General features: G+C 34.3%; 1 protein-coding gene across 1 annotated transcript in view; it reads right to left on the bottom strand.

The window, feature by feature from the left end:
* slit1b (slit homolog 1b (Drosophila)) overlaps nt 1–21,964 on the bottom strand; it is a 58,138-nt gene extending 36,174 nt beyond the window's left edge. Inside the window, exons 1-13 of the mRNA XM_058759928.1 lie at nt 21,834–21,964; nt 20,214–20,615; nt 19,890–20,120; nt 12,607–12,678; nt 12,228–12,299; nt 10,944–11,015; nt 3,230–3,301; nt 3,046–3,117; nt 2,856–2,927; nt 2,581–2,744; nt 1,113–1,257; nt 736–807; nt 415–486 (exon numbers count right to left, since the gene is read on the bottom strand). Of these exons, the coding sequence (XP_058615911.1) occupies nt 415–486; nt 736–807; nt 1,113–1,257; nt 2,581–2,744; nt 2,856–2,927; nt 3,046–3,117; nt 3,230–3,301; nt 10,944–11,015; nt 12,228–12,299; nt 12,607–12,678; nt 19,890–20,095 (1,091 nt within the window). The 5' untranslated portion in view covers nt 20,096–20,120; nt 20,214–20,615; nt 21,834–21,964. The remainder of the gene's footprint in view (nt 1–414; nt 487–735; nt 808–1,112; nt 1,258–2,580; nt 2,745–2,855; nt 2,928–3,045; nt 3,118–3,229; nt 3,302–10,943; nt 11,016–12,227; nt 12,300–12,606; nt 12,679–19,889; nt 20,121–20,213; nt 20,616–21,833) is intronic.
* Between the last annotated feature and the right edge of the window lie 257 nt (nt 21,965–22,221).

Below are 22,221 nucleotides of genomic sequence, written 5' to 3'. Positions count from 1 at the left end.
GCGCTGTCAAACGATTAATTAGGATTAATCGCATCCAAAATTTATACATACAGTATAATATTGTACACATACATACAGTATATATATTTTGAAAATATTTACATGTATTTATATGTATATATTTATATTCATATAATTTATATTATATATAAATATATTTAATATAAAAACATAACATTTTTCTGAAATATATACATGCATGTGTGTGTGTATTTATATATAAATAATAAATATACACAGTACACGCATATATATTATGTAAACAAAAACGTTTATTTTGGATGCGATTAATCGCGATTAATCGTTTGACAGCACTAGATATTTTATGATATTTTTTCCATTCCTTTATTTTCTGGCATGTAATTCCGTAAAACAGACACAGTAAGACTGAATGAATTTTAAAAGCACACTTACAGTGAGTTGAGCGAGCGCAGGCCTTGAAAGGCATCAGGGGCGATTTCAGATATTTGGTTATTACTCAAATCACTGTGGAGTAAAAGAAAGAATTATGAAACGTGTGAAATATATAATGGCGATAAATGTAAGGAAAAACAAACCTCTGTTTCTTAACAAACGCAGCAGATCCTGAATGAATTTATTCCAATTTTTCCTTCATTAACAATTCCATGTTGCGCAAAAACTGCATGTATAGTAATTCTCATAAATGTATGTGAACTAATGAATCTAATTTGTGTCATAGTTCATATTGTAGTTTATATTAATGTAATCACTCACATTCTGCGCAGTCTCTTGTAGGAGGCGAACGCGCCTGGAGGAACAGACTTTATACCGTTCTGCTCCAATCGTCTGAAAGACAGAAAACCAGAGAACCAGTCAACTAAATGTCAAGGGTGGATGGTTAGCTCTACTAGCGTCTCCTTGGTTCCCTTATTATCATGGATACTACGCTGTGAAGGGTGCGACCTTTAGCAACTAGTCAGTGTCAAAGACAGCAAACGATCGATCACACCAATGCAGGTCAAGAAAGGGTAAAACCCACCAGATGTGAAGGTGAAGAGTCAAGGAGAATGTAAAGTGCACTTATTTTTCACAAGGGGTTTCTCAAAAACGATGTTAAAGTTGAGCTAATATTAAACATCTTAAATACTCACATCTCAGTCATGCCTTCAGGCATGTTAGCTGGAATCGCCGTCAGACCTTTTCCTCTGCAGTCCACGATATTGTTCGTACAGGTGCACATCGGAGGACAGGAACCAGACGCAAGACCACAGGGCTGAGGACTGGAATCAAAAACACCTCAGGAAAAGAAGGAAACATTATATATATTAGACTTAAGCATGCAGTTGATTTGTTTAATGTTTGCTTGATATCGGTCTGGATGTTTCTTCAATTTTGGGGACTTTGGAACAGTGTTTTTTTTTTTTTAACATTGTGTTTCTAAATGAAAAAAAAAAAAAAAATTCCTTCACATTTCAAATCATCGTGGAAATGACATTTTTATCATTGAATAGAATGGCTGAATTCTTCTGAGACTAATTTCACAGCGAACATTTTATTTATCCAAAACACACAAATTACATAATAACTTTGGTGAATTTTTTATATAAAATTTAGCGCTGTCAAGCGATTAATCGCGAGTTTTTATTTACATAATATATGTGTGGATACTGTGTATATTTTTATGTATATATAAATACAAACACATGCATGCATATATTTAAGAAAAGTATGTTATAAATATATTTATATATAATATAAAATATAAGAAAATACATATATAAATGTATAAACATGTAAACATTTTCAAAATATATACTGTATGTGTGCATTTATAAATAAACACAGAAAACATACATATATTAAATAAACTAAAACTTTTTTTTGGATGCAATTAATCGCAATTAATCATTTGACAGCACTAATAAAATTACAGCTTAATTAGAAATAATACACCATAATTATAATATTCTCTAGCCTTGGTAAACAGTTACACTGACATCTGAAAATACATAAGTTATTCAGAAAATAGCAAAAAAATAAATGATAAATTAAGATAAAACATTTTCAAGGCACTGTTAACGTGACCTTCATAAGCTTTTTTTAGTTTTAAAAAAGTTTTTAATAAAAATTAACCTCTTAAACATAAAAGCTAAAGAAACAAAATGTGACTGTCATACTACATATATCAAAAAAGTTGAGTAACTCAAATGCTGAATATCTTAATCTGTTTTTAATCATAATTTAGTAAATGTTTAAAAATGTGCTTCGTTTTTTTAAACACTTATATAATAGAAATGAATACACAAAGAAACACAATGTGACCGTCATACTATTTACCAAAAAGTAAAAATAAAAACTGTCAATAAAAACTGTAACTGTTTTAAATAAAAGTACACTCTAAAAAATGCTGGGTTAAATACAACCCAGTGCTGGGTAAAATATGGACGAACCCAGCGATTGGGTTGTTTTCAACCAACAGTTGGGTTAAATGTTTAACCCAACCACTGGGTCAAAAACAACCCAATCGCTGGGTTTGTCCATATTATTATGTATTATTCAATTTTTAATTAAAAAGGCGCAAAATGAAAAACAGCCAATACTCCAAGAGGCCAGATTTACCGGAGCATGTGAAATCCTTCTTCTGCAGTTCGGCCAGGTTGAGGCCGTGTAGATTGGGTGGTGCACTGCACTGAGTGTAAAGTCCCAGCGTCGCTCTCTGTCTGAGCCACTGAGACAGCCATGACAAATGACAGTCACACCGCAGACTGTTAGAGTGCAGCCGGCTATGAAGACAAAAGCAGAAAACTGCTGAAAACGGACTTTGGAAGTATCATTATTGTCAATTCTCATACTCCTGTGTGAGGAGAAATGTGGAAAATGGGCTCTGGACTCACAAGGTACGTAACTTGGGCATGTGGTTGAAGCTGGAAATGGGGATGGTGCTGATATTGTTGTTGTTTAGTGTGCTATGGAGGAGAATTAAAGAGGTTATAAAGAATATATAATCCATATATACTGTGCATATTCTGAAATACACGCAAACTAGAATTTTCTTTCTCCATAGCACATAAAGTCAGTACATACAGGACCTCAAGGACTCTCATGGCACGAAACGCTCCGTCCTCAATGCAGCTGATGTGGTTCTTATCCAGCTGTCTGAGATCAACACAAGCACAATGGCATACAAGACATTTAAAGGTTACATTTAAATTGGGGAAATTAAAAGAAACATTTATAGATAAATAAAGTTGTGTGAATTTTAACTCACAAGTTCTTGATGTCTGTGGCTCCTCTAAATGCTCTTCTTGGGATCATCTGGATGGCATTTTCACTTAAGTCCCTAATTAAAAGAGTTTGTGAAAGGTCTACTTAAATTAAATCAATAATTAATTATGCAAAATAGAACTGAAAAGCAAGTTTAGATTAGAAAACATCAACAACCAAGAAAAAAAAAATTAAATCACCAAGATAAGATGCAACTTTTATTGCTATTTTGCAGTTTGAGAGACCTGAAAATTGACTCACCTTCAAGATGCAGATGAGCTTGTTTCTTCATCAGATTTGGAGAAATTTAGCATTGCATCACTTGCTCACCAGTGGATCCTCTGCAGTGAATGGGTGCCGTCAGAATGAGAGTCCAAACAGCTGATAAAAACATCACAATAATCCACAACACTCCAGTCCATCAAACAATGCCTTGAATTGAAAAGTCTGCTTGCTTGTGGAATCAGATCCATCATTAGGATGTTTTTGATTTCAAACCGTCACTTCTGGCCAAAATATGAGTCCATAATCCATAATAACACTTGCTCCAGTGAAAAAAACAAACAAACATCTCCTAGTCCATCACATCAAAATTCAATGCACTTGTTTGGAACAATTTTGGACTGTTTTCACTTGTAAACGATGCTTAATCTGGGCATATTTCACACCTAATTCATACCAGATTCCGTTTTCACCGGAGGAAGCAATGTTATGGATAGAGGACTCGTGTTTTAGCTGAAAGAAATTGTTTTAAGTTAAAAACATCTTAATGATGGATTTGTTTCTTACAAAAATTCAGTTTTTCTCTTCTCAAGACATTAATTGATGGACTGGAGTGGTGTGGATTATTGTGATGTGTTTATCAGCTGTTTGGACTCTCATTCTGACGGCACCCATTCACATTCATTGGTGAACAAGTGATGCAATGCTACATTTCTCCAAATCTGATGAAGAAACAAACTCATCTGCAACATCTTTGTTGGCCAGAGGGTGAGGGTATTTACTTACTTATGTATTTATTATTTTGATTCATTTCGATTAACTATTCCTTTGGTAGCTTATATCTAGTCAATCTTGGCAAATCTGAACACAATTTGAGACATTCTTGAGATGTCAAAGCTGTTCTATTATGACTTTTAACCATTAAAAAGAATGTCTCCGCATGAATAATATTTCCAATTTGGTGATAAAATGAGCGTGACACAATCCCAATGCCATAGTTTTGAAATGTATCTATATTTCATATCTAGTCATGCTCGGTGCTGTTCTGCAGGAAATTGACATTTAATAAAAGAACATCTGGATTCCTAAATGTCATTTCATCTGTTTTCTCTCCATGTGAAAGCCATCGGTGACCTTTTCCTAATGCATGTGATTTTTGCAGCAATTGCAAACTGTTGTTAAGTTCCCCGCAATTGGTTCAAGCTACAGTCGCTGTTTGATAGAGGCCTTTTATGTTCCTTCAGGATGAACAAAGAGTTCAGCAAATTAAAGCTCATTTTCTTTGTTTAAGGAGTAAAATGCAGTAAAAAGCTAAAAGCTACCAGCAGACGCTGAGCATCAGCTGTATCATTAGTGGCATTTGCTATAAGGCACTATTTCCAGTAGAAGTCAGACCACTGAGCCAGTACAATGAATCAGACACATAATAAGAAATCTGTAATCTAGGGCTGTGAATCTTTGGGTAAACAGCAAATCGATGCGATTCACGATTCATATAGGGTTTCAATTAAATTCAAGAACGATTTTTGCAAATTCAGAGCAAATTCGATTAATAATTCGATTCTGCATTCTTTAAGTGCAATCACAGGATTATTAAAATGCTTTATATGCTTGGTCAGAGGGTAAATTACACAGCAGCCTTTATGGAATCAGAGAGTGCGGGTAAAAAACAACAACAATATTTTTATCCATTGTTAGATGTTAGTTTAATAATGCTACGGCATGACATATGGAGTATATAGAAGGTTAACCTAGTGAAAAAGTATATTTTAAATACCTTTATTTTAAACTATGTATAGTTCAAACCTATTAATACATTTACTGACATATCGCGTGAGACTTATACTGATATAAAAATGATATTTAAGCTTTATTTGGAATAGTACTTGTGCACAATGCACATCTCTTAATATTAAGCTTAAAATGTGTTTTAATGTCACTATTAATGAGGACTGTATGATCTTTGAATAATATCGGTCTTTTAATGCAAGATATTATGATAGTTAAGTTGCAATAGTTCCACTTTAGCACAATCAAATATACTTCACTATATATTTAGTTGCACTTTAACACTACTTCCTCACAATTAAAGTGCATTAAGTAAAAAATTAGTTTACGTATACCAGTATAGTACACTAAAAGTACAATTGCAGGGTATTTTTATTAAGCATTTAAATATGTAAATGTATGTAGTATATGTAGCATGAAATAAATTGATTTCAAATACATTTTAGTATATTTATTTTTCACTAGGGTATGTTAGCCAAGATTTAAAAAAAAGAAAAAAAAAAAGAAAAAAGGATTTAAAAGTATTATTTCAAGGTTCATTCAAAAATGCATTTGATTCTTAGCGTTTTAAATTGATTACTGGCCCAAATCAATGATTCACGATTCAAAAATCCATGTTTCAAGATCGATGCATATGCACCGTCAGGGATTGAAATCGATGCATCGAGAAAACGAGTGAATCGTTACACCCCTACTGTAATCAAGTGTGAAATTGAGTAAGAAAAGAGTGAGAAAATGCTAAATATTTTTTAAACAAATACTAAGGAGTCAATTTTTCTGTTACTAAGTCTATAAATGAACAGAAAACCTCCAGCTGTTTAACTCTGAAATGTGAATATATGGGGCTAAAATGGACTGTTCCATTGCTTCTTGTGTTTTTCAGTGCAAATATGGGCAAAGAGGTCTTTTTCACTTCACGTTCCAAGTTTTTGATCTTAGTCTGTATCATTATTTATGGAATGCATATGTAGGTCAAAATAAAATTTTCTCTGTTATTTAATGCATTCCACAGGCCATTTTTCCCCCTTCATTTTTCATCTAATATATGTAATAAATTTTAAATTAGTTAAGCATCGTGATACCATATTTCAATTAAGAAAATTCTCACAAAAAACATTGTTTTACATTTATAACATGTATTATTTATTATAAAATGATACAGTTTTATGAAGTAAAAATGCACCAAATTGATCATATTTGACCCACATATATACTCAGTTTATATTGTATATGTGTTCTACAGTTATTTAGATTAATTTTACACTCATGTAAATGTAAGCAATAATTTCTGCTCAAGAGAGCAACCAGATTTCATTGCCTGTCATTCCCACATGTTATTTTCTACTTAACAGCTATATTACTTGTGAATGCCGGTCACTGGTTACAGGTCCACTCAAGTAATTATCTGAGAAAAAGACCCCAGTAAACTCACGTATTAATGCATCAAAGTCAGAGATATCAATATGATATCAATTTCTCATTGGATTCAGGAGTGAAGTTGCTCTCCATTTGTACTATGTATCAATTTGGTCGTCCAAAAATCGGCCTCATTCACTTCCATTGTTCCTTCCAAGTTCCTCCAAACAACCTTGATATTTGCTTTTTTTTATAGCAAACACTGAATGAGTCTAATTTATTTTTGTGGTAATCAACATTACTTCACCAGTGTTGTTTTTTGTGTTTAACTTGTACTGAACCCTGAATGTATACAGAACTCAAACGCAAGAAGTATCATGATAATGCAATGCAGGTTTCCATTATTTACGTGCAACACAGCCAATTCTTAATCACATCAAAGTGGCTTAAACATATTCTGACTTTGCAATCAGATTCATCTTTAAGAGGAACTAAGGGAAACCAGAAACAACCTCCTAAACTCTGGGAAGAAAAGCCTCCAGTGCTCTCAGTGTGAGCGCAGGGTTTCCTGGTAACCCCCTTTAATCTAAGCTGTTTGCCAAGGATGTTCAGTTTGCATTCGCTGCGGTCCCAACCTGGCTGACATCCAGAGGTGAAGGCAAACAGTACGGATAGTAAGACTGCTCAACCTCTGCAAATATTACACTCCAGATCTTTTATTTGAAAACCCTTGAAAGAGGGCAAGAAGAAGAGGACAATAGAGGCCTGAGTGGGAAAAAACGAGCAACAAGTTGTGGGATCTGAGAGACTGCGACTAGCCACACTGGTTTCCTTTTGTTAGCCGTCGTCTTTCTTACATTCGTCTTTTTGTGTTTGACGTACTGTTTGCTGAGGGATATTAAATGTTAGCAAAGGCAAAACTCATTCAGCAGAAGCTCAAAGACAGTGAAGAAACAGTAAATAGAGAGAAAATGACTCTGGCGTGAAGAGAATGTGTGTCTATCACTGTGCCTTTAAAATTGTTACACATATTGTATATAACCAAAGCTACAGATCTTTAAATGTCTTATTTGCGATTTTTTAATTAGCTTATGGTTTGTAAGATAAACACTCAGAGCAACAGCTTAGCATATCGTTAGCTGATTAGCATGCTTGCCTAAGTGTCTTCAAGTTACTTACAGAAACATGAACTCTACACCTCAGGCGTGCATTAATTTTCAATAATTCTATAGACTGTCATAAATAATTCCTCATGTCCACCACTTGCGCTACAACTAGACAAACGTCTAACTCAAGCACATGTTGTGTGACCAGCCAGTGAACTGTAAGAAGTGGTTCATTGTGCCATTACTGCATAATTTTTCAAGAAAAGCTTTCAAAGAAAAGTTTGTTGAAAGTACATGAAAATTGGCTTTGTGCTGTAAAATGGCCATTTTGTAACCATGTAGAAGAATCATTCAGTACAATGACTCATTTAAGACCAGAAACATTTTTAAAGCAACAAGTAAAAGATCTTTGCAAGTTGAAAAGTGCAAAACTCCTCTAGCATAACAACCAGCTAGCATAACATTCACTGCTAGCACTACAAAACACTTCAACTAACCTTTAGAAACACATTACATGCATTTAAGGGTTAAGTTAGGACATCTGCTCACATGGAGTTGGTCATTAGTATGTTGCTAAGTTAACAATAATACATCGGCAACAAAAAAAAAAAATCAACAAAACTCAAACTTGTCTGATCTTCAAGGATGTATGTAAAAAATAACTTAGACTCAATTCACTCAATTTCCAAATATATAATAATAATAATAATAAATATAATATAATATATAATAAATATAATATATAATAATATATTATTAATGAAATAACAGGCCACTTAAGTAGAGAGGCATTTTCATGACTGTTACTAAACACATTTAAGGAAAAATGTCCTTTGTAAAAATGCCAAATTAAATGTTTTATTTTAAAGTAAATTTTAAATCATCATGTTTTAATAATTTGTCGTTTTAAAGTGCACTTATTTTGATGTGTTGACGAACGTACTAAAGCACATGTAAAGTACTTGATTATAATGTTACAATATTTCATTTAAAGTTAATGTATTTTTCATTTACTAAATAGCAACTTCATCATTATGTGTATTTACAAATATTTCAATAGAATTTACATTAAAGTATATTTTAGTATAGATTAAATGCTTGCAAGAAAAGCTTTGAATGTAATATTAGATAATAAGATAATAAAAGCATGAGATAATAATGATATTTCTGTACATAAAAAATCTACCTAAATCCAATATAAGTGGGTCAAAAAAGCACTCTAAAATTATTGCACATAATTTTAAACTACAATACATTTTCATTTAATTGCAGTTAAATGCAAAGTGTCTGAAAACATTACATTCATTTCACACTTAAATATATATTTTTAAAGTAAACTTTTTCACAAGTTGAGTTCGGTATTACCATGTTTGCTAAGCTAACAATTTGATACACTAATGAACACAACATAATAAACACAGCACACAAAAATATTGCATAAAACAGTCTACTACCTTTTTATCAATACATAAATGTACTGAACGAACTATAACTATACTTATAATGGACATTTTCCCGCATTATCATCCGCTATCTTGTATTTTTGTTGGACTGAGCTTGTGGCAATACATTTATGGGATTTTCTTACTTACAAAGAATGGTTATATTTATGATTTTGTCCTAAATGAGATTTCTTAGAACACATTGATTCCTACAATTCAGAACAGCCTTCGCATTAGTAGTGCACTTATAGTCTGTAAAATGCTGTCTTTATAGGCAGCTGCCTAGGGTTTGGAACGAAGCTATTCACGCTACAGTATCCTGTCAAATGAAGTCAATTTCTGAGCGTTCCTGGAGAGGAGAGACAGGAATAGCATGAACGTTGAAGAATAATTAGTCTTTTCTGTCTTTGGTTCGTAACATACACATTCTTAGCTAAGTTCTCAACCGGTTACCGCAAATGAACATTTCTGCTACCCACAGTGACAGAGTTGAGGAAAATCTACATACCAATCATAATTAGCAATCACCCCTCTTATTTCCTCTCTTAATTAAATGTATTAATTAATTGTGCATGGAGAACGCCACCATGGTGCCAATTAGCAAAGCTAGCCTAATGAATCTTCAAGTATTAGGAGACTATTACTTGTTTTAATGAACTAGATATTGCTTTATTTAATTGTTCGCAACAAAATTCAAACAAAGAGCAAGAAAGGAACCCAGATTACCCACATGACCCACATTATCATAAACCAATATTCCTGAGGTTACCAAAACGAGTGTCTCTGAAGGAAAAAGACCTTATGAATTTCATTTATAATAGCAGACATCTTTCCCTAAAGGCATATGTGGGTGGTTGGGGGTGTTTGCAGGCAGATTGACTGAACGCACCACATCCATATGGCAACTCACTAATGAGACAACGTGTGAAACGGCATGAACAAACAACCAAATAACAAGCAAACACAGCTGTCCTTAACTATTTGTTCGCACCCATTATGCCTCTTTCCGTACTCCCACACATTCCTACATAGTTTCCTTTTTGACCCACTGCCCCCGGCAGTGCAGACTTTACCAACTGTATCTGCATTCAACTATAAAAACTCTTTGACTAACCGCAGCTAACTAACCCAAGCTCTTATATCCAGGAATATCGAGGAAGACACTACACAAGCACGTAAAAGGTGTTTTGACACAAATTCATTGGTAGAAGCTAGGCAAATTAGCCAGACGCTAATGTTTATTGTCATATTTCAAAGACAATATATTCATAAAAATTCCTCTAAAGATGAATATAAACTGTAATTAGCATGCAATTAAGTTTCTGAAAACATTATATTCAGTTCGCATGAATGTAATTTTAATTCCATAATTAGTGTTTTTTTAGAAAGTGTTTTTTTTTTTTTTTTTTTTTTTCAGAAAGGTTGATTCCAATTGCGTTTGTGAGCATGTTAGTGAAACTGACAATGGGATACATGAATAAGCATTGCATAATAAAGGAATAGCACACAAAAATACCTAATGACAGTTTTTTCCCAGACTACCCCTGACAGGCCAGACTTTACCAACAATATATATTCTTAGTGCTAAAAACTCTTCATCTAACCACAGCTAACTAACCTAAGCACTTATTAAGATGTGATTATTTAGGAAGTCACTACGCAAGGTGTTTTAGCACAAATTCATTGGTAGAAGCTAGTCAAATTAGCCAGATGCTAATGTTAATGTCATGTTTTTGCCTGAGAATGGGTGGTTTCATCTCAACAAGTATTTCCTGATGTTTCTGATAAGAAAGCAGTCACTTACAGTCTGGAGAGAGCGGGATTTTTCAGGAACAGGAGCTCTGGGAGTTGCTGGAGACGGTTTCGGTTGAGACGCCTGAGGGAAGCACAAAGACATATGGCTCACAATTAAACCCAGTTTGAAGATTACTTAGTAATTGTCCCTACATGCTATAGCTTTTAAATAATTTTTCTTTTTGTGCCAGTCTCTTGCTAGTTACACAAATTGTAATGTTGCCTGCATTTGTCAACCCTGTTACCAAAATGATTGCTACTGTAAAGTTATTAAAATTCTAACATTGGCTTAATTTGTGCTAAACCACAAGCCAACAATTGGACTCAAACTGGCTTAATTTAGATATTTTCAACCCTGATGCCCATTCGGCTGAGATGCCTGAGGGGAGCACATATAGACATACGACTCAGGAAACTCAATTTAGGAAAATGATATAAAACATGAAAAAAATTAAATTTGCGATTTGCAATGCAATTAATTTGAAAAGTCACATTGATCCCAAAGAAAAACTGTTACTATATTAGATTCCAGACAGAGTGCTAAATCTTCCATGATTCTTTTGTGAAAACTGGGTTTTTTATTAGGTGATAGGAACATATTAAAAATATAAGTAAAAGGGAAAGTGAAGGTTAATTTCAAAATGACTATGATTAATTTTACACATCCAGCTTTGGGGACTCTGGGAGCCCAAATATTAAGAATGTAGTAAATTTCAACAGAACCTGAGGGTTAAATGCTTTAAATATTATATTAACCCTATAAATCCTACTGTATCATTTTTGATATGCAACTGTTTAAGTCATCTTAGACTGATATTTATATGCATTTCTATACAGTTATGCCAAAACCTCATTGAATTACATTAAAGCTATCAGAATTTCATCTTACTTTTTGTCCATATAAATATCAGCATCTGCATAAAGCAGTATTTTTCCTCCTCGAGTATGAGCTCCATATTGTCATATCATACAATATATGAGCCATAAAAGCCTAATCCATCAAATATGATATACTTTCTAACCATAGCTTTCAAGGAAATAATTTTGTGCCAGTTTCTAATTAGTTACACAAATTGTAGTAAGATATTTTCAACCCTGTTACCCATTCTGATATATGGAGACAGATAGAGAGACTTCTGATTTTAGATTTTGTCTAAAGGTTCAATAAACTGTTAAACCATTTCAAAAAAGTAAATTTTTCTAAATGAGATTTCATATGTCAGGTTTTATAGGGTTAAAGCCTTTGAAACAAATTACTGTGTTATAGAAATAATTAATATCTCTCTAAACTCACAGTCTGTCCAACTCCTTCAGATCATTGAAGGCTCCTCTGTCAATAGTGACAATCTGGTTATCCATGAGGTGCCTGTATAGATTGATAGAGTAATGCACAGTGAAAGTTAAAAAGAAACCAGCATTCAACACAAAGTGAGTAATAGCGAATGTTTAGAACAACCACACATTCCAACCTCTAACAGCATACAAACTGTAATTAAAATGCAATAAAACTGTTTGCTTGTTAATTGTTGTTTACATGCTAAAATGTGCTCTTGTCTGCTTCCTGGCTATTGTTGTCGCATATATAAATGTGTATTTAAATGTCTAAATCTCTATAGATTACAAAATACAACAAAAATGAGATTGATGTGAAGAAATAAATGAATAAAGCTTACAAAATTCGGAGGTGCTTCAGGCCAGCGAAGTCATCCTTGCCAATATGTGTAACGTTGTTTGAGTTCAAGTCCCTTTAAAAGCAAGAAGAAAGAGTAATTGGTAGTTAATAATTAAATATTAATTGAAATGATTACAATTAAAAAATAAAAATAAATGGGTTAATGGGTTAATAATTCAACTGCAATTAAAGCTGTTGAAGTGTCTTTACAATGTGCTTACAATTTTGTTCCACTTTCTAAATTTGTACACAAATTACAGTGTTGACTGCACTTGTCAACTCTGTTACCAAACTTTTTGATATTGTAATGTTATTTAAGAAAAGTACCTAACAAATATTTTCTATATTCTCAAGAATTTATGCTAAACTACAAGCCAACATTGTACACCAAACTAGCTTATTTTATATATTTTCAACCCTGTTACCCATTCTTATATTATATTATATTATATTATATTATATTATATTATATTATATTATATTATATTATATTATATTATATTATATTATATTATATTATATTATATTATATTATATTATATTATATTATATTATTCATATTTTTAAACTCATTAATATTTAATGTGGGTTGGACAGAGAAGAAATACGATATGGTAAGAGGGAAAAAAATACATTAATGGGTATGAAAAGAGGTGGACAAGGTGAGGCTTAAATAAGTGTAGATTTTTGATAATGCAACTTGCGCATTTTAAAATGAAATTGTGATACAACAGCACTGATGAAAGAAAAGTCAGCTTGGAGATCTAATTAATATCTCAATAGTTTGTCCCTGACAGCCATGAGATTAATGTAGACACTTTTTGGACAGCAGCACACATAAATAATAAATAAAACCTTAGAAATGGAAATAAAATCCATAAAGACCATAATTTGCGCATGCAAGGGAGGGTTACGTTCATTGTTAAGAGGTGAACACTGACAGGCTGCCCCTTTTGTAGTGGAAATATACATTTGCGCACACATGTAGACTGGTGTCACCTGGGACATGGGCTGTAATGGCACTATTGTGGAAAAGAGCCCAGGTGTGACCAATCAGGGCAGTGAATGAGGTGACTCCTTTAATCCTTTAATTAGTCCAGCATCTGCGGCCAACACTGGCACCATTAACGTGGAAAATTGGACACAAAAGCAGCTTGATCTCTTCATCTACTATACATCCCCACAGTTTCCTTGAGAGCTTGAAAAAGAAGCTAATGGCTTGTCACAGATATATATATAACCAGAAGACCTTCATTTCAATCAGCGCAGTTGTGTGGCAATAAAGAGTATATATATATATATATATATAATTCATGCATTTACAGTGGTTCGTTATGTGGCCTAAGTAATCTTTAGAAAATATATTAGGAAAATAATAATTAATTTGACAAAAAGCAATTAACATGTAATTAACATGTTTTTAAACATATTCTTGGCAGAAGTAACCTTCGGGGTGGTTTATTTTAGACTTTTTTTTCTCAGGGAAACAAGGTTGAACAGATTTAATTATTTACGACTTTTGTTTACCAGGGCTAATTAACATTGGGTCTTGAAAGTCACATTTGTTGGTGCTACAGAAAAACAATTTGAAATATTAAGAACCTTTTAAGTAATTTTCATGGTCTGAAGGTCATTTGTTCCAAATATGGAGAAGATCGGAAATTCATCATGGTGGAAAATCTAGTCAAAGAGAGTCTTGGGGGAGAATGTAGGGGAAATTTTTTCAAAATGAAAAAATAAAAATGGAACATTTCTTAAAATAATGATATTCAGGAAATGACATCAGTTGGAACCTTTATAGTTAAGTCAAGTCAAGTCACCATTATTTATATAGCACTTTTTACAATGCAGATTGTGTCAAAGCAGCTTTACAGTATTACACAGCATCGCAGGAAGGCAAGTACATAAAGTCATTGTATTTTCTCAGTTTTTACACAAATTGTAGTATTAACTGCATCAAGTTCAACCCCGTTAGCCAAGTAGCTGACCAATAAAAAACCCCACAAATAAACAAACAAGAATCCAAGATCAACAAGTAATAGATTAATTTAGGCTACATTTTCAACCCTGTTACTTGGAGCTCTATTACCCGTTCTGGCATATACATAAACACAGGGGAGCTGAAATGGTGGAAATGTTGGGATGACTCTGGTCAGATGGGTGGAGCAGTAATATTAGCATTCCCCCAGAAAATGATTTTGAGGGGAGCCAATAGTTAATAATCTGTCCAGCGGCCCCAGAAACCCTAGAGACACACAGAGTTACCTAAGCCATACTTCAGATTTGGCCTCTTATGAACAGCTAAGTTTATACTCAACATAAATTTTATTTATTGTACTTTATTTTTGTAGAAACCAACATCTAGCCTCAAACTAGTGAAGATCTACTAAATGACAAATTAATTTTGCCTACATTTTCAACCCTGTAACTTGCAACCCTGTTACTCACTCTGGCATACCTTCAGAGTTTGGCCCCAACAATCAGCAGTCCCATATTCAGATTTAACCTCTTATGAACATCTTTATGCCTGTTTCCACCGCAGGAACTTTCCCCAGGAACTAGGGACTTTCAAAATCTCTTTAAGACGATTCATGTCACTCAGCTGCCATCTTTGAAACACCTCTCCGGCATGCAAGTGCAGCTTTGAATCAATCTCCTTGAATTGGGAAACATCAAATTCTCCAAAGCTGTTCACTAAGCTTACGATTAAATTTCATATTTGAAATCACCAAAGAAATCTGACAACAACTGTATCATTAATGTTGTTTCGTTTGCTCAAATAGCATTATAAAAAGCTTATTTTTCAGGCTAGATTAGCCAGTGCGCATACGCAGTCCTAAGTGCACGTTTTAAAATGCTGACTGTTTCTATAGCAACCGGGACTTCTAAGGGCAGCTGCAGTGACATTTAACGATTAACGATTGGCTCTTTCATTCAGAAGGCGGGGCTTCCTGCGATTGAGCGGCCATATTGAGTGTTGCATTGTGCAAGTGACACGTCTTGGTTATTCTATAGTCATTGGGACTTTGGGGCGGTACTCACTGTGTTTTCACTGCAGGAACCAGGATCTAAATAAAGTTCCAGGTAAAAATTTGCCCCTCAGAACGTCCCTGCTCGCGAGGTAGTACTTTTTCAAAGGTCAGGAACTTTCACGGGTGGGACTTGGGCGCTGAACACACTGTTTGATATAATATTTCATTTCATTGTAATGTATGTACATTCCCTGAACTACATTTCTGCGGCTATTAATATGTTTAAATGAAAATGAAAAGAGGCAATACTGCTTGATATAATCTTTTGTTTCATTGTAGTGTATGTACGTTCCCTGAACTACATTTCTGCGGCTATTAATGTTTAAATGAAAATGAAAAGAGGCAGTGGTGCTTCATATCATATTCTGTTTTATTGTAAATACAGTGAGGAAAATTGCAGTAGCCAAGGTGAGCTGACTGACGTTATCAAGTACACTGCTGTTCCATTTGCAGAATTACCCGACTTGCATCGTCCCATCCTCAGGAGTTCACTTCACACTCCCAAGTCGAACTTGTGAAGTCCGAACTACCGAGAATGAAAGGGACAACAGGTCTGGAGAAAAAATGTTCCTGGGACAAATTGTTCCAGGTAATTTCGGTGGAAAAGTGGCTTATGTTTATACTAAAACATTTTATTTAATTAATTAGACATTACTTTTGCAGAAACCAACATCTGGTCCCAAACTAGATAAGCTCTACTAAGTGACAAATTAATTTAGGTTACATTTTCAACCCAGTTACTCATTTTGGCATATACCTACACACTTTCAATCTCTCATGAAGAGCTGAGTTTACACTGAACATATATTTAATTTAATGACTTTATATTTGTAGAGACCAATATCTCTTCCCAAATCAGCTAAGATCTACTACAGTAAATTATTAATTTAGGCTACATGTTCAACCCTGTTACCCATTCTGGCATATACATTAACACAAGGGGAAAGGCTAGGACAATCCTAAGGGCCCTGGTCAGACAGGGGACCAAGCAATTTTCAGCCTTACCCCTGGAACATGATTTCAAGTGGATCCAGAGTCAATAGCCTGTCTAGGAGGTTGATAAGCTCTATCAGCACCCCTACATAAGCACCTAGACAACTTCAGAGTTCATTCCCAAACAATCATCCATCCTATACTTAAGATTCGACCTGTTATTTTACACTGAACATATATATATATAATTTATTGGACTTCGTTTTTGTAGAAACCAACATCTGGTCCCAAACTAAATAAGCTCTACTAAGTGACAAATTAATTTACGCTACATTTTCAACCCTGTTACTCATTCTGGCACATGCACCTACGCACCTTCAGTGTACGACCCCTACCAATCACTTCTGATTCGATCTCTAATCGACCAGCTAGGCTTACACTGAACACTTTTACAGAACATTTGAGACACAAGATACCCTACACCAGATATTTAATATGATGATCTAATCAATCAGTTTACATTTAGTTTCAATTCATTTCATTCAAAAGACAAAAACAGCCTGTACACAGATATCCTGTCCGTTCTCAACTCTATTATTGGCCAGTGATATCATGTTGAGCCGTTTGAGCACTGCAACCCTCAGCAGCCTTTTGCCCTCCTTCACGACCCCCCGCCTCCCCCCAGCCAACTCAAATAACGGTGCCTCCGCAGCTCCATTCTTTACCACTGCAGGGGCAAAGCTCAGGGGACGATGGGGGATATTATTTGGCTAGTGCAGTCTCCTTGATAAATGACTCTCTTTGCTGCGCATCCACTAGGGAATGTCCTCCTCACTATAGAGCTGCTTGATATTATCAATATTGCTTTCACTGCTAATTGTTCAACAGGGTTGAACACACTGAACCTCATCTAAATGCCTTTTCATTGTTTATTGCGGCTCTTTCCTGAATTGTTTGTTGGTACTGAAACATCATTCCTGTTGAGGAAAGAGACCTAACCTTAAAGTCTGGTCACATTTACAGTCGAGGGTGAAATCCAGTCATTTTAATTAGATTCCACGTGATTGGGAATTTTGTTTAAGGGCGTAAGATATCCCTACACAGAATTCGCAACGGGTTCAAGCTGGTCACATGGTTTTGCCCCGATGACCAACAGAAAGTTGCCTGGTTCGAAACTGACTTCTGTGTGAGTTCGGCTTAATACATTGCTACACCATTGGCAATAGATGTTGGACCTCGTTTGCCGCAAAATACCGCTGACCGCAACTTTAAGCTTAGAATTAGCGATGTCTGATGTAATGAACGGTTCATTCTTCTGATTTAAATCTTTTTAACGAGTCGGTTTCTGATTCACAAAATTGAATGATTTGTTCATGAATGGGACTGAGTCAGTTCTTCAATTCAACTTTGTGAGTCATATGCCACAAGTCATATGGACTACTTTTATTATATTTTAAGTGAATATTTTACCAAAAAAATGAAAGTTCTGTCATTATTTACTTACCCTGATTGGTGTTCAAAACCTGTATGGTTGCTTTATGAGTTGAGACCAAAAACTTCAAAAAAGACATAAAGGAAGCGTAAAAGTAATCCTGCATGTCACGTGACTTATCCGCATGACCCAAATGCCAATGCGGTCCAATGTTACTCACGTGTCACCATATTTAATTTGGGGCTCTGAATATGTGAGTTGATGAATGATTTGATCTGATTTGCAAATTAACTACTTAAGTTTGTTCTATTCGTCATACAAAGCTATTGTATCACTTCAGAAGACTTGGATTTAACCATGGATTACTCTTCCAATACTTTTTTGAGCTGTACAATATTTGGACCCCATTGACTTTCATTGTATCTACATAAACATCTGAGAGATTCTTCAAAAATTTGTGTAGAAGAAAGAAAGCCATACACGTTTGGCACGACATGACAGATTCTACATTTCTGAGAACAATTCCTTTAAGTGCACGATTTGAAATATGAGGCACTACTAAATCACACACCAATCCAAGTAAACAAACATATGATACATCTCAGTATGATCTGAAAAAGCGCTCGAGGATGACGATAACCGGAATTACATCTTCTGAATCAATGGACATTATGTCCTGTAGTATCAGTTACATTTGACATCTCTTGAGCCTCACAGAGGATTTGATAGACATGCTCTGAGAGCTCTGACATGAGATACTCCAACCTCTGAGATACACAAACATGCTCATATACAGAGCCAGTGCATAATTTAAAGGCCGACACTATAAACAAGACCAGAACACAACAGTTGTGCTGTCCTTTCTCTGAATAAAACACTACTGACTGTGCACACAAATCTATATCTATCTATCTATCTATCTATCTATCTATCCTTCAAGTGTAACTGAAAAAGTTCCTGTAAATTGTTTTTTCTCAATGTAACAACTCGTTCAGCACATCACACAAATGTTACTGTGTTTGTCAGGATTTTAAAGATTGGGCTTAATTTTGCACAAACAAGGTTAGTAAGTGATTTTATCATACTAACACAATACTTAGTTAAATACTGTAGCTATATTTTTAAACAGCAACATTTAACCGATAAGCCGATAATTATTTTCATGCTACTGCTAGTGTTAATATTATTTCTTGTACTATTCAATATATTTAATTTTTTATTTTTAAAATGAATACATTTTTGTATTTAAAATGTATTTATTTTTTTAATATTTTTGCCATTTTAGTAGTTCTCTATGTATTTCTATTTAGCTTTAATTTATTTTTATTTCAGTTTTAGTATACTTCAACTTATTTTCAGTTAGCTGCCATGTTTTTCATGTAATATTTACTTTATTTCAGCTTTATTGTGTTTACAGAAAATATACAGAGCAGTATCTAACAATTGGTTATATGTCATGAATGGCCAATACTAAATCTGTCTATGAAAAATGAACATTCATTTTTAGTTTAGTTAACATAAATTTAAATAAAACCAATATCAATTATCAAATAACCTGTATTGCTGCCCATCATTCTTCCTTTACAAGTCAATTACTAAAAAAATAAATAAAAATAAAAATGTTCTAATAAACTAAGCAGCAAATTGAAATCATTCCACAGACTTTAACTTTTTAACTCAGGACATTCCTTAAGTTGCCAGATATAACTTCTGGAGTAAATTAGATCCAAAATATCATTAGATTCAAGTTGTAAGTGTCAAGCTCATAAAATATATCATGTTACAGCCAAAAAGTGAGTGTCAGCCTATGCCATTCACAAATGCATAATAATGCACATACATTAGTGACGTATAGTGACACATGTGCAATCAGCAGATGATACTCACAGTCGTTCTGTGTTCTTTGGTATATTTCGTGGCACGTTTTTGAAGGCAAGTCCATGGCAGTCCACAGTGGTGCCTGTGCAGGAGCAGTGAGGAGGACACGCTCCAGACTGACCCGCCAGGAGAAGGGCGCTCAACAAACCCCAAATCCACAAACCACAGCTGGGAAGCATCAGTTCAGCGTTCAGACAGCCAGTCCTGACCGGCATCTCCAAACCAAAACCTCTACTGCAGCTGCAAACGCCCAAACATAAACTACAGGACAGGTATCGCTTCTTAAAACACTCAAAATGTGAAAAACAAAGAGTAAAAGTAAAGCTAACAGACCGCAGGTCCCTCAGGAATAACAGCACTTGTTATTTTCTCCACTCCAGGCTGTTTTTTTGTCTGGGCTTTGTGCAGTGCTTGTCTTTCTACAGTGGTTCCCCTTCTCTCTCTCTCTCTTTCTTCTTTCTTTCCTCCAGGGTAGAGCTCTGGAAAAAAAAAGACAGACTCGTACAATCTCCCACACGCGTCCTCCCTCATTCACATATAGGAATCATCCATCAAAGGATCTACAAATCACTGCTTCTGACTCCTCCCAGTCAATATTACACCCTCCAACGGTTTCTAACGGTCACACACACACACACACACACACAGAGTCACAGTAATGGGAGTCCTGCAGATGCCCAAGGTCCTGCTCTCCCTCTCTCTCTCCTCTGGGTAATTACGCTCTCTGACAGGGGTCTGGAGGAGGACAAGGGAGGAAGAGGAGGCTTTACAAACACAATAACTGAGCATTCATGTGCACACAAGTATGACTTTGCAGAAGTATATATTTAGGGGGAAATTATAGAATGTCTTACTTACAAAAACATCCACAGTAGGCATATTTTTTTTTTTTTTATAATATTAAAATAATAGAAAGTCTGTACTAAGCACATACTATAAACTCTTCGCAAATACGCTGGTTTAATCATTTATTTGGTGTAACATGAACATTTCTCAGTTCATGCAAATTACCCAATCAAACCATGGAACATGAATATAAACTAGGCTATACATGCAGAAAAAACTATAAATAAATTAAAATTAAAGTATATTAATTAGTGATTATATATTGGCCAATTTTATGTTTTTAAATTAATAAAATAAATTGATAAATTATACAAATTTTATATATACTGTATGTGTGTATATATAACATTTTTGATTTATATCTATATAATATTTATATTATATATTTAATTAAATCAAATATTTACCCTCTATGATTTATATTTAAATTAAAATTTACAATATAAATATCATTATACATACACACACACACACACACATATATATATATATTAAAATATCGAGAAGTGTGTGTGTGTGTGTGTGTGTATGTATGTGTGTGTATATATATACATATATGTGTGTGTGTGTGTTTATATTTATTATATATATATTTCGTTCAAGCAATATACATTTTTTTAATTAGCATTTAAATTAATATTTACTATATATTATATATTTGTGACCCTGGACCACAAAACCAGTCATAAGAGTCCATTTTTAATAATAAATAAGCTTTCCATTGATGTATGGTTTGTTAAAATAGGACAATATTTGGCTGAGAGGCTGAGATACAATTATTTGAAAATCTGGAATCTGAGGGTGCAAAAAAAAAAAAGCTATAATTTTGACCCATACAATGTATTGTTGGCTATTGCTGCAAATATACCCGTGCTACATATGACTGCTTCTGTGCTCCAAGGTCACACACACACACACACACACAGACAGGCTATATATATATATATATATATCTCAAAACATCTATATAACAGAGAAGGGTCTTTTAAACTACATTTTTATCAACATTTCAGAGGCATGGTTTGATAAAAATATAAATCAACATTTTATTCATAAATTTAAGCTGCTAGTTCAGTCAATAGTACTAAACTGGTAATGTTTACTTACAATGAGTAATTCTGTCCAGGCTGGACTATTGCAATCCTCTCTTGGCAGGTCTTCCAGCCAGTTCTATCAAACCTTTACAATTAATCCAGAACTCAGCAGCAAGATTAATTTTAATGAGCCAAAAATAATGCACATCACACCTCTGTTTATCAGTTTGCACTGGCTACCAATATCTGCTCGCATAAAATTCAAGGCATTGATGTTTGCCTACAAAACCACCACTGGCTCTGCACCTCTTTGCCTAAATTAATTACTTCAGACTTATGTGCCTCTAGAAGCTTGTGTTCTGCAAGTGAACGTCGCTTTATTGTTCATCCCAAAGAGGCACAAATTCACTTTCACAGACTTTTACATTAACTGTTCCCTCCTGGTGGAATGACCTGCCCAA

Source organism: Onychostoma macrolepis, chromosome 22, assembly GCF_012432095.1.
Source record: "Onychostoma macrolepis isolate SWU-2019 chromosome 22, ASM1243209v1, whole genome shotgun sequence".
Lineage (NCBI taxonomy): Eukaryota > Metazoa > Chordata > Actinopteri > Cypriniformes > Cyprinidae > Onychostoma > Onychostoma macrolepis.
Note: the sequence above shows the minus strand (reverse complement) of the source record. Positions and strands in the feature narration are given on the sequence as shown.